Genomic DNA, 14,750 nt, shown 5'->3' with positions numbered 1-14,750 from the left:
TTGTGATCATGAAATATCCAGCCAAGACAACACCCCACCCCCTGCACTATTTGTGATCATGAAATATCCAGCCAAGATGACACCCCCCCTGCCCTATTTGTGATCATGAAATATCCAGCCAAGACGACACCCCCACCCTGCACTATTTGTGATCATGAAATATCCAGCCAAGACGACACCCCCACCCTGCACTATTTGTGATCATGCAATATCCAGCCAAGACGACACCCCCACCCGCACTATTTGTGATCATGAAATATCCAGCCAAGACGACACCCCCCACCCTGCACTATTTGTGATCATGAAATATCCAGCCAAGACGACACCCCCCACCCTGCACTATTTGTGATCATGAAATATCCAGCCAAGACGACACCCCCCTCCCTGCACTATTTGTGATCATGAAATATCCAGCCAAGACGACCCCCCCTGCACTATTTGTGATCATGAAATATCCAGCCAAGACGACACCCCCCTGCACTATTTGTGATCATGAAATATCCAGCCAAGACGACACCCCCCCACCCTGCACTATTTGTGATCATGAAATATCCAGCCAAGACGACACCCCCCCTGCACTATTTGTGATCATGAAATATCCAGCCAAGACGACACCCCCCCCACCCTGCACTATTTGTGATCATGAAATATCCAGCTAAGACGACACCCCCCTCCCTGCACTATTTGTGATCATGAAATATCCAGCCAAGACAACCCCCCCCTCCCCGCACTATTTGTGATCATGAAATATCCAGCCAAGACGACACTCCCCCTGCACTATTTGTGATCATGAAATATCCAGCCAAGATGACACCCCCTTCACTATTTGTGATCATGAAATATCCAGTGAAGATGACACCCCCTTCACTATTTGTGATCATGAAATATCCAGCCAAGACGACACCCCCCTCCCTGCACTATTTGTGATCATGAAATATCCAGCCAAGACAACCCCCCCCCTCCCCGCACTATTTGTGATCATGAAATATCCAGCCAAGACGACACTCCCCCTGCACTATTTGTGATCATGAAATATCTAGCCAAGACGACACCCCCCCTGCACTATTTGTGATCATGAAATATCTAGCCAAGACAACCCCCCCCCCGCACTATTTTTGATCATGAAATATCCAGCCAAGACGACACTCCCCCCGGCACTATTTGTGATCATGAAATATCCAGCCAAGACGACACCCCCACCCTGCACTATTTGTGATCATGAAATATCCAGCCAAGACGACACCCCCACCCTGCACTATTTGTGATCATGAAATATCCAGCCAAGACGACACCCCCCACCCTGCACTATTTGTGATCATGAAATATCCAGCCAAGACGACACCCCCACCCTGCACTATTTGTGATCATGAAATATCCAGCCAAGACGACACCCCCCTGCACTATTTGTGATCATGAAATATCCAGCCAAGACATCACCCCCCCCTGCACTATTTGTGATCATGAAATATCCAGCCAAGACGACACCCCCCACCCTGCACTATTTGTGATCATGAAATTTCCAGCCAAGACGACACCCCCCACCCTGCACTATTTGTGATCATGAAATATCCAGCCAAGACGACACCCCCCACCCTGCACTATTTGTGATCATGAAATATCCAGCCAAGACGACACCCCCCACCCTGCACTATTTGTGATCATGAAATATCCAGCCAAGACGACACCCCCCACCCTGCACTATTTGTGATCATGAAATATCCAGCCAAGACGACACCCCCCTGCACTATTTGTGATCATGAAATATCCAGCCAAGACGACCCCCCCCCTGCACTATTTGTGATCATGAAATATCCAGCCAAGACGACACCCCCCTGCACTATTTGTGATCATGAAATATCCAGCCAAGACGACACCCCCCACCCTGCACTATTTGTGATCATGAAATATCCAGCCAAGACGACACCCCCCTGCACTATTTGTGATCATGAAATATCCAGCCAAGACGACACCCCCCCTGCACTATTTGTGATCATGAAATATCCAGCCAAGACGACACCCCCCCAACCTGCACTATTTGTGATCATGAAATATCCAGCTAAGACGACACCCCCCTCCCTGCACTATTTGTGATCATGAAATATCCAGCCAAGACAACCCCCCCTCCCCGCACTATTTGTGATCATGAAATATCCAGCCAAGACGACACTCCCCCTGCACTATTTGTGATCATGAAATATCTAGCCAAGACGACACCCCCCCTGCACTATTTGTGATCATGAAATATCTAGCCAAGACGACCCCCCCCTGCACTATTTGTGATCATGAAATATCCAGCCAAGACGACACTCCCCCCTGCACTATTTGTGATCATGAAATATCCAGCCAAGACGACACCCCCCTGCACTATTTGTGATCATGAAATATCCAGCCAAGACGACACCCCCACCCTGCACTATTTGTGATCATGAAATATCTAGCCAAGACGACACCCCCACCCCGCACTATTTGTGATCATGAAATATCCAGCCAAGACGACACCCCCCTCCCTGCACTATTTGTGATCATGAAATATCCAGCCAAGACAACCCCCCCTTCCCCGCACTATTTGTGATCATGAAATATCCAGCCAAGACGACACTCCCCCTGCACTATTTGTGATCATGAAATATCTAGCCAAGACGACACCCCCCCTGCACTATTTTTGATCATGAAATATCTAGCCAAGACAACACCCCCCCCCCCCCCGCACTATTTGTGATCATGAAATATCCAGCCAAGACGACACTCCCCCCGGCACTATTTGTGATCATGAAATATCCAGCCAAGACGACACCCCCACCCTGCACTATTTGTGATCATGAAATATCCAGCCAAGACGACACCCCCACCCTGCACTATTTGTGATCATGAAATATCCAGCCAAGACGACACCCCCCACCCTGCACTATTTGTGATCATGAAATATCCAGCCAAGACGACACCCCCCTGCACTATTTGTGATCATGAAATATCCAGCCAAGACGACACCCCCCTGCACTATTTGTGATCATGAAATATCCAGCCAAGACGACACCCCCCCCTGCACTATTTGTGATCATGAAATATCCAGCCAAGACGACACCCCCCACCCTGCACTATTTGTGATCATGAAATTTCCAGCCAAGACGACACCCCCCACCCTGCACTATTTGTGATCATGAAATATCCAGCCAAGACGACACCCCCCACCCTGCACTATTTGTGATCATGAAATATCCAGCCAAGACGACACCCCCCACCCTGCACTATTTGTGATCATGAAATATCCAGCCAAGACGACACCCCCCACCCTGCACTATTTGTGATCATGAAATATCCAGCCAAGACGACACCCCCCTGCACTATTTGTGATCATGAAATATCCAGCCAAGACGACCCCCCCCCTGCACTATTTGTGATCATGAAATATCCAGCCAAGACGACACCCCCCTGCACTATTTGTGATCATGAAATATCCAGCCAAGACGACACCCCCCACCCTGCACTATTTGTGATCATGAAATATCCAGCCAAGACGACACCCCCCTGCACTATTTGTGATCATGAAATATCCAGCCAAGACGACACCCCCCCACCCTGCACTATTTGTGATCATGAAATATCCAGCCAAGACGACACCCCCCTGCACTATTTGTGATCATGAAATATCCAGCCAAGACGACACCCCCCCACCCTGCACTATTTGTGATCATGAAATATCCAGCCAAGACGACACCCCCCTGCACTATTTGTGATCATGAAATATCCAGCCAAGACGACACCCCCCTGCACTATTTGTGATCATGAAATATCCAGCCAAGACGACACCCCCCACCCTGCACTATTTGTGATCATGAAATATCCAGCCAAGACGACACCCCCCTGCACTATTTGTGATCATGAAATATCCAGCCAAGACGACACCCCCCACCCTGCACTATTTGTGATCATGAAATATCCAGCCAAGACGACACCCCCCACCCTGCACTATTTGTGATCATGAAATATCCAGCCAAGACGACACCCCCCACCCTGCACTATTTGTGATCATGAAATATCCAGCCAAGACGACACCCCCACCCTGCACTATTTGTGATCATGAAATATCCAGCCAAGACGACACCCCCACCCTGCACTATTTGTGATCATGAAATATCCAGCCAAGACGACACCCCCACCCTGCACTATTTGTGATCATGAAATATCCAGCCAAGACGACACCCCCCACCCTGCACTATTTGTGATCATGAAATATCCAGCCAAGACGACACCCCCCTGCACTATTTGTGATCATGAAATATCCAGCCAAGACGACACCCCCCTGCACTATTTGTGATCATGAAATATCCAGCCAAGACGACACCCCCCCCTGCACTATTTGTGATCATGAAATATCCAGCCAAGACGACACCCCCCACCCTGCACTATTTGTGATCATGAAATTTCCAGCCAAGACGACACCCCCCACCCTGCACTATTTGTGATCATGAAATATCCAGCCAAGACGACACCCCCCACCCTGCACTATTTGTGATCATGAAATATCCAGCCAAGACGACACCCCCCACCCTGCACTATTTGTGATCATGAAATATCCAGCCAAGACGACACCCCCCACCCTGCACTATTTGTGATCATGAAATATCCAGCCAAGACGACACCCCCCTGCACTATTTGTGATCATGAAATATCCAGCCAAGACGACCCCCCCCCTGCACTATTTGTGATCATGAAATATCCAGCCAAGACGACACCCCCCTGCACTATTTGTGATCATGAAATATCCAGCCAAGACGACACCCCCCACCCTGCACTATTTGTGATCATGAAATATCCAGCCAAGACGACACCCCCCTGCACTATTTGTGATCATGAAATATCCAGCCAAGACGACACCCCCCCACCCTGCACTATTTGTGATCATGAAATATCCAGCCAAGACGACACCCCCCTGCACTATTTGTGATCATGAAATATCCAGCCAAGACGACACCCCCCACCCTGCACTATTTGTGATCATGAAATATCCAGCCAAGACGACACCCCCCTGCACTATTTGTGATCATGAAATATCCAGCCAAGACGACACCCCCCCCCTGCACTATTTGTGATCATGAAATATCCAGCCAAGACGACACCCCCCACCCTGCACTATTTGTGATCATGAAATATCCAGCCAAGACGACACCCCCCTGCACTATTTGTGATCATGAAATATCCAGCCAAGACGACACCCCCCACCCTGCACTATTTGTGATCATGAAATATCCAGCCAAGACGACACCCCCCTGCACTATTTGTGATCATGAAATATCCAGCCAAGACGACACCCCCCCCCCCCTGCACTATTTGTGATCATGAAATATCCAGCCAAGACGACACCCCCCACCCTGCACTATTTGTGATCATGAAATATCCAGCCAAGACGACACCCCCCTGCACTATTTGTGATCATGAAATATCCAGCCAAGACGACACCCCCCCCCCCCTGCACTATTTGTGATCATGAAATATCCAGCCAAGACGACACCCCCCACCCTGCACTATTTGTGATCATGAAATATCCAGCCAAGACGACACCCCCCTGCACTATTTGTGATCATGAAATATCCAGCCAAGACGACACCCCCCACCCTGCACTACTTGTGATCATGAAATATCCAGCCAAGACGACACCCCCCTGCACTATTTGTGATCATGAAATATCCAGCCAAGACGACACCCCCCCCCCCTGCACTATTTGTGATCATGAAATATCCAGCCAAGACGACACCCCCCACCCTGCACTATTTGTGATCATGAAATATCCAGCCAAGACGACACCCCCCTGCACTATTTGTGATCATGAAATATCCAGCCAAGACGACACCCCCCCCCCTGCACTATTTGTGATCATGAAATATCCAGCCAAGACGACACCCCCCACCCTGCACTATTTGTGATCATGAAATATCCAGCCAAGACGACACCCCCCTGCACTATTTGTGATCATGAAATATCCAGCCAAGACGACCCCCCCCCTGCACTATTTGTGATCATGAAATATCCAGCCAAGACGACACCCCCCTGCACTATTTGTGATCATGAAATATCCAGCCAAGACGACACCCCCCACCCTGCACTATTTGTGATCATGAAATATCCAGCCAAGACGACACCCCCCTGCACTATTTGTGATCATGAAATATCCAGCCAAGACGACACCCCCCCACCCTGCACTATTTGTGATCATGAAATATCCAGCCAAGACGACACCCCCCTGCACTATTTGTGATCATGAAATATCCAGCCAAGACGACACCCCCCCACCCTGCACTATTTGTGATCATGAAATATCCAGCCAAGACGACACCCCCCTGCACTATTTGTGATCATGAAATATCCAGCCAAGACGACACCCCCCCCCCTGCACTATTTGTGATCATGAAATATCCAGCCAAGACGACACCCCCCACCCTGCACTATTTGTGATCATGAAATATCCAGCCAAGACGACACCCCCCTGCACTATTTGTGATCATGAAATATCCAGCCAAGACGACACCCCCCACCCTGCACTATTTGTGATCATGAAATATCCAGCCAAGACGACACCCCCCTGCACTATTTGTGATCATGAAATATCCAGCCAAGACGACACCCCCCCCCCTGCACTATTTGTGATCATGAAATATCCAGCCAAGACGACACCCCCCACCCTGCACTATTTGTGATCATGAAATATCCAGCCAAGACGACACCCCCCTGCACTATTTGTGATCATGAAATATCCAGCCAAGACGACACCCCCCCCCCCCCTGCACTATTTGTGATCATGAAATATCCAGCCAAGACGACACCCCCCACCCTGCACTATTTGTGATCATGAAATATCCAGCCAAGACGACACCCCCCTGCACTATTTGTGATCATGAAATATCCAGCCAAGACGACACCCCCCACCCTGCACTACTTGTGATCATGAAATATCCAGCCAAGACGACACCCCCCTGCACTATTTGTGATCATGAAATATCCAGCCAAGACGACACCCCCCCCCCCTGCACTATTTGTGATCATGAAATATCCAGCCAAGACGACACCCCCCACCCTGCACTATTTGTGATCATGAAATATCCAGCCAAGACGACACCCCCCTGCACTATTTGTGATCATGAAATATCCAGCCAAGACGACACCCCCCCCCCTGCACTATTTGTGATCATGAAATATCCAGCCAAGACGACACCCCCCACCCTGCACTATTTGTGATCATGAAATATCCAGCCAAGACGACACCCCCCTGCACTATTTGTGATCATGAAATATCTAGCCAAGACGACACCCCCCTGCACTATTTGTGATCATGAAATATCCAGCCAAGACGACACCCCCCTGCACTATTTGTGATCATGAAATATCTAGCCAAGACGACACCCCCCTGCACTATTTGTGATCATGAAATATCCAGCCAAGACGACACCCCCCTGCACTATTTGTGATCATGAAATATCTAGCCAAGACGACACCCCCCTGCACTATTTGTGATCATGAAATATCCAGCCAAGACGACACCCCCCTGCACTATTTGTGATCATGAAATATCCAGCCAAGACGACACCCCCCTGCACTATTTGTGATCATGAAATATCTAGCCAAGACGACACCCCCCTGCACTATTTGTGATCATGAAATATCTAGCCAAGACGACACCCCCCCCCCTGCACTATTTGTGATCATGAAATATCTAGCCAAGACGACACCCCCCCCCCCCCCCTGCACTATTTGTGATCATGAAATATCCAGCCAAGACGACACCCCCCCCCCTGCACTATTTGTGATCATGTAATATCCAGCCAAGACGACCCCCCCCCCCTGCACTATTTGTTATCATGAAATATCTAGCCAAGACGACACCCCCCTGCACTATTTGTGATCATGAAATATCCAGCCAAGACGACACCCCCCTGCACTATTTGTGATCATGAAATATCTAGCCAAGACGACACCCCCCTGCACTATTTGTTATCATGAAATATCTAGCCAAGACGACACCCCCCTGCACTATTTGTTATCATGAAATATCTAGCCAAGACGACACCCCCCTGCACTATTTGTGATCATGAAATATCTAGCCAAGACGACACCCCCCTGCACTATTTGTGATCATGAAATATCTAGCCAAGACGACACCCCCCTGCACTATTTGTGATCATGAAATATCTAGCCAAGACGACACCCCCCCCCCTGCACTATTTGTGATCATGAAATATCCAGCCAAGACGACACCCCCCTGCACTATTTGTGATCATGAAATATCTAGCCAAGACGACACCCCCCTGCACTATTTGTGATCATGAAATATCTAGCCAAGACGACACCCCCCTGCACTATTTGTTATCATGAAATATCTAGCCAAGACGACACCCCCCTGCACTATTTGTGATCATGAAATATCTAGCCAAGACGACACCCCCCTCCCTGCACTATTTGTGATCATGAAATATCCAGCCAAGACGACACCCCCCTGCACTATTTGTGATCATGAAATATCCAGCCAAGACGACACCCCCCTGCACTATTTGTGATCATGAAATATCTAGCCAAGACGACACCCCCCTGCACTATTTGTGATCATGAAATATCTAGCCAAGACGACACCCCCCCCCCCTGCACTATTTGTGATCATGAAATATCCAGCCAAGACGACACCCCCCCCCCCCCCGCACTATTTGTGATCATGAAATATCTAGCCAAGACGACACCCCCCTCCCTGCACTATTTGTGATCATGAAATATCCAGCCAAGACGACACCCCCCTGCACTATTTGTGATCATGAAATATCTAGCCAAGACGACACCCCCCTGCACTATTTGTGATCATGAAATATCTAGCCAAGACGACACCCCCCTGCACTATTTGTGATCATGAAATATCTAGCCAAGACGACACCCCCCTGCACTATTTGTGATCATGAAATATCTAGCCAAGACGACACCCCCCTGCACTATTTGTGATCATGAAATATCTAGCCAAGACGACACCCCCCTGCACTATTTGTGATCATGAAATATCTAGCCAAGACGACACCCCCCTGCACTATTTGTGATCATGAAATATCTAGCCAAGACGACACCCCCCTGCACTATTTGTGATCATGAAATATCTAGCCAAGACGACACCCCCCTGCACTATTTGTGATCATGAAATATCTAGCCAAGACGACACCCCCCTGCACTATTTGTGATCATGAAATATCTAGCCAAGACGACACCCCCCTGCACTATTTGTGATCATGAAATATCTAGCCAAGACGACACCCCCCTGCACTATTTGTGATCATGAAATATCTAGCCAAGACGACACCCCCCTGCACTATTTGTGATCATGAAATATCTAGCCAAGACGACACCCCCCTGCACTATTTGTGATCATGAAATATCTAGCCAAGACGACACCCCCCTGCACTATTTGTGATCATGAAATATCTAGCCAAGACGACACCCCCCTGCACTATTTGTGATCATGAAATATCTAGCCAAGACGACACCCCCCTGCACTATTTGTGATCATGAAATATCTAGCCAAGACGACACCCCCCTGCACTATTTGTGATCATGAAATATCTAGCCAAGACGACACCCCCCTGCACTATTTGTGATCATGAAATATCTAGCCAAGACGACACCCCCCTGCACTATTTGTGATCATGAAATATCTAGCCAAGACGACACCCCCCTGCACTATTTGTGATCATGAAATATCTAGCCAAGACGACACCCCCCTGCACTATTTGTGATCATGAAATATCTAGCCAAGACGACACCCCCCTGCACTATTTGTGATCATGAAATATCTAGCCAAGACGACACCCCCCTGCACTATTTGTGATCATGAAATATCTAGCCAAGACGACACCCCCCTGCACTATTTGTGATCATGAAATATCTAGCCAAGACGACACCCCCCCCCCCCTGCACTATTTGTGATCATGAAATATCTAGCCAAGACGACACCCCCCCCCGCACTATTTGTGATCATGAAATCAAGGAGAATGTTAGGAAAATTGTAGCGATTGCAAAAACGACTCACACATGCCTGTGTGTTTTGTAAAGTACAGTTACTTAACACTAGAAAAAATAAAATGATGCACAGCTGATTTATGTTGAACGTTTATGCAAAAGTAACAGGAATTCTTAGCATTAACATTTCTGTACTGCATAAAAACAAGATGTTGGAAGAAGATGAGCTATGCATACATATCATGTTGCGGCTTGACAGATTATTTACTTGAGTCAATACACAAGGTCAAAGGAGATGAAGATGAAAAATTGTTCAGTGCTGAAGAAAACTACTGTTATTGCAAAATTACATTTTTTTAATAAAAAAAAAAGAAAGAAAAAAGGAACAGACAACTGTTTTTGGTGAAAAATCCACCTTTTTTTGTCTGCATTTCCACAATTTCCACAATTTCTATTCACATTTACATTTTTCATTATATAGAGAGATTAACATCTAAATTTATTTCGAATTAAGGAAAGTAGTTTGCAGTTACCCTTTTAGTTCTTCATCCATGTGGATTGTAAGTCTGGTGAGCATCTCAATCAATTCCTGAATCGTCATTGTGTCTGGTAGAAGTCTTGGTATGGCAGCAACACATGTACGAAACAAATCAATTTTAGGTTTACGATCTCCACTGAAATAGAAATATCCTAAGGTTATTTTTAGGAGCACCAAATTAGATTTAGAAGATTTTATGCAAAGTTTTGAATTATCTGGAACCAGATTTCTAAAATTAAAACGTTACAGAAATATTAAATATAAAAGAGTGATCAGTTCCTGTTTAAAGTAAAAAATTATGTCCCGGAAGAATTATTGAATTGATGAAAATGAATAAATGCAAACAAATGTCATAATACAAATATAAAATCACATCTAAATTTAGTCATTGTTTTTTTCACTTTGTTCATTTCACCATTCTATGACAGTTTATTATTATAGCATATCACAACAGCAACTAGTATATGAATATACTGCTTTTAACTTTTCCTAGTATATGAATATATTTTTTTTAAATGTTTTACTGCTAAAAAATTATTTCAATTTGTCTTACTATATAAATATTTTTTTAACAATTTCCTCGTATATAAATATAAGTTTTATTTTATTTTTCCTAGTAGATTTCTTCTTTTAAATTTTTACTACTATAAGTGACATTCCAAAAGTAATGCCCCCTGTTTTTTTTATTACGCCCGAATGAATAAGAGGGAATTGCAAACTGCATTGTTATAATGACTGAACATATGCATTCATGAGTCTATTGCAGATATTGATAGTGTGAGAATCTAATAAAGCAACCCATATCATGCATTAGAAGTCGAAATTGAAAATAAAAACGGTCTTCTTGTGACGACGAGCGGTTCTACGCATGCGCCAGATGACGTCATGACCTGATTTACTTTAAATAGTTGAAAAACTGATGAAATTTTATGTACATCGCGTTAGGTCAGTTGATTAGCGCGGTGGTTCATTATCTAAACGTTTTGGGTTCAAATCGTGGTGTGAGATGTCTTCTTTTTTTTTTTTTTTCCGATTTTTTTAAATTTAAATATTGAACCAGTGTTATTTAAGCCATTTTTCACGTAACGTTCGTTTTTCTGTTTTTTTTTTTTACTTTGCTTATCCACCCCCAACCACACACCCAAAAACACCCGGGTCCCCACCGATTTTTTAAATGTTAATATCAAAACAGGCTTATTTAAGCCATTTTTCACGTGTTCGTTTTTCTGTTTTCATCATTCGTTGGCCTTACGTTAGTTTTTTTTTCCATGTTTTGATTACCCCCCCCCCGGCTTAATTAAAATGTTGTTTTCTTTTGTTCCTTCGCTTATAACAATGCTTACGTCGTCGTCATAACGCTCGATGACTTCCGGGCACGCACCTGTCAATTTGGTTCTTACTTAAATAAATTCAAACATCTTTCACTAACTCATTCTGGCTGGCCGATTTCCACTACTAATGATTACTACGATATTATCCCATTAACTACTGTACACTCATTAACAATTATCCTTGAGTGGCCTTCAGGCCTTCATAAATTGTGACTCCTATGTAAAAAAAAAAAATTATTTGATACTGGAGATATTCATAATCATATCCTATTTCCAAAAGAAGGGAGATATAACATATGAGAAATATTTGGAATCAAGTCTCTCCTTTGTTGTTATTTCAAATCACTTGAAACCTTAGCAGCAAGTTTTAGTCTCCACTCCATCAAGACCAGAGGTTTGGAGGGAATATATATATATATATTAGGTACCTCCAACGTGTGTCACAGTTTAACCCCCCCCTCCTATATGCAACACAATGTAACTATAATTTAATTGAATATTATCATCCAAACTTTTTTTCCATTTAAAAAAAAAAGCTTCAAATAAACTGTTAATATTTAAAAAAATATTTTTACAGCATACAAAAATAATGAAAATTAGAGACAAAAATCGTGTTTACATTATCGACGCTTTAAAACAACTTTCCTATGTAGTGAGGTTTTTGAAGCCCTAGGCATACTCATGTTTTAAAAATCTAGCAAAAATCAAATAATAGTCATATCTTTCTGAAATTTTTGATATTTATTTATTATTAAATAAACTTAGATAATCAAAGTAGGTTTCATTCATATTAGAGGAAGTATTTTTTTTTTAGGTGTTCTACCCTCCCTCAATATTTCATGTTACGAAAACTAAACAAAATAAAGGTAGGTTGATAAAAATTTCAACATTTTTTAAAGCTAAAAAGATCAAATAATTAATATATATATATATATATATATATATATATATATATATATATATATATATATATATATAAAACAAGGGATATTTTTTTGTTATTTATATTCATTGGCTATTTTTTATTATTTTTGATATTGTTTATTTCGTTATTATTTTTTTATATTATTATATATGGTTAAATTTATTATCTCATTATGGTAATGTATTTTGTTTATTTATTTATTTTTTTATTATTAAGCTCTCTCTCTTCATCCTTTGACCCCTAATAACAAGAGAACCCATAATAACAACGATATACAAATTATAAAACATAAAAATAATGGTAAATGTTACCTTACGCTAAAACAGAACACCGACTACTCTAATTCGGTTTTATAGGGGTATTCGAAGTCGCTGACAACGAATCTGATAATCAAACCCACCGCAAATTTACCATTTGCATTGTATTAACCCCTAGACCTTGGACCATTTTGTGCCATTTTACTGCCTTTGGTAGTGTTTTTCTTACATGATACGTTCGCTTAGGAATCTTTCAAATAAGAAAGTTTTTAAAAAAATGTGGTTCACTTTTTTTTTTTACGTAATTTTTAATGCTTTTTTAATTGATCAAAAAATAAAGTTTTCATGAGTGGTTTGCAAAAATGTAAGCATCAAACACATTTTTGTTTTTCTTTTTTTTTGGGGGGGGGGTATTCCATTAACAGGTGCTTCTGCAGTTTAATTAGCCGTTTTTCCGTAAGTAACGTGCCAACATTTACCATTTAACAAAAATTCAGTTTACATTGAAGCGCGTTACTTACGGAAAAACGGCTAATTAAACTGCAGAAGCACTTATTAAACTACACAAGTCCTATAACTGAATACCCCCCACCCCACAAAAAGAACGAAAAACATAAAAATATGTTTGTTAGTTATAATTTTGTAAACTGCTTGTGAAAACTTTTAGATCAATTAAAAAACATTAAAACTATGTAAGACAAAAAAAAAATAATAAATAAACCACTTTTCTTTTTACCTACAGATTAAACTAGTCACATCTTACTAAGGTTCTAACCTCTATCTGCGGTCCTAGTCTTTTTCGCCATCTTGAATATACTCATTTTCTTTTTGAAAAGCGGGAAGTACTTTCATTCAAAATTAATCAAAGTTCTATATCATCAACAGACTTTATATTCACCGGACATACCAATAACTTGGTTGCAAATAATTATGTAATGAGAGAAGGAGTGATAAATAAATAAATAATTAGACATTTCTCTACTCAAACATACCCGTCTATTTGTTTGTTTTTCCTTTCTTTCCTATTGTGGCTCCGGTCCTTTCCGCATTGCTCTTGATTTTTTAAAACTTCCATATATTCCTTTACTAGCAATGCTTCAAGCAAACTACCATTTACTTATATAAAATCCCATTATTTATTTCACTTACCTCAAGTTGTAAATAAAATTGGACACAAAATCAATATTATTATTGTATAGAATAGGAACGACCATTAAGAGGGGACACACAAAAGAGTGACACCGTCGTCTGATGAGTAGTATAAATAGAGCACGCACGCACGCACGCACCGGGAGAAAAACTACGACTACGACGATAGTCGACTCGGAAACTTTACATGGCACTGCAAACAGGATTTATTTTTCAACATAATTTCTTTTGCACGATTTTTGGAGTATAATGGCGTCAGGACAACACGATGACGGCCAATACATGCAGTTGATTCAACAACTAATAAATCTGCAAAGAGAAAACAATGAGCTTCGCGGAGGGAGTGCCTCGAGTCGGTCTAACACCAAGAAACCAGACCGGCCACGTATCGAACATGGATTCACCGACGCGGACTGGGCGCTTTTCATCGACTCGTGGGCCCGATACAAACAAATGTGCGGCCTTACCGACCCCGTGGAAATCCGCAATGAACTAAGGACAGCCTGCTCAAATGAGGTAAATAGACTTTTATTTGACTTAGTTGGGCCTGGAACCCTCAATTCTGTCAC

General features: G+C 43.2%; 1 protein-coding gene across 2 annotated transcripts in view; it reads right to left on the bottom strand.

The window, feature by feature from the left end:
• LOC145284737 (protein furry-like) overlaps positions 1-14,750 on the bottom strand; it is an 881,988-nt gene that overhangs the window by 518,897 nt on the left and 348,341 nt on the right. For both annotated transcript variants that reach the window (XM_080133679.1, XM_080133680.1), the window contains exon 16: positions 10,515-10,655. In XM_080133679.1, coding sequence (XP_079989805.1) covers positions 10,515-10,655 — 141 coding nt within the window. The remainder of the gene's footprint in view (positions 1-10,514; positions 10,656-14,750) is intronic.

This window comes from Euprymna scolopes, chromosome 9, assembly GCF_053919585.1.
Source record: "Euprymna scolopes isolate OS-2025 chromosome 9, ASM5391958v1, whole genome shotgun sequence".
In the NCBI taxonomy this organism is placed as follows: Eukaryota; Metazoa; Mollusca; class Cephalopoda; order Sepiida; family Sepiolidae; genus Euprymna; species Euprymna scolopes.
Note: the sequence above shows the minus strand (reverse complement) of the source record. Positions and strands in the feature narration are given on the sequence as shown.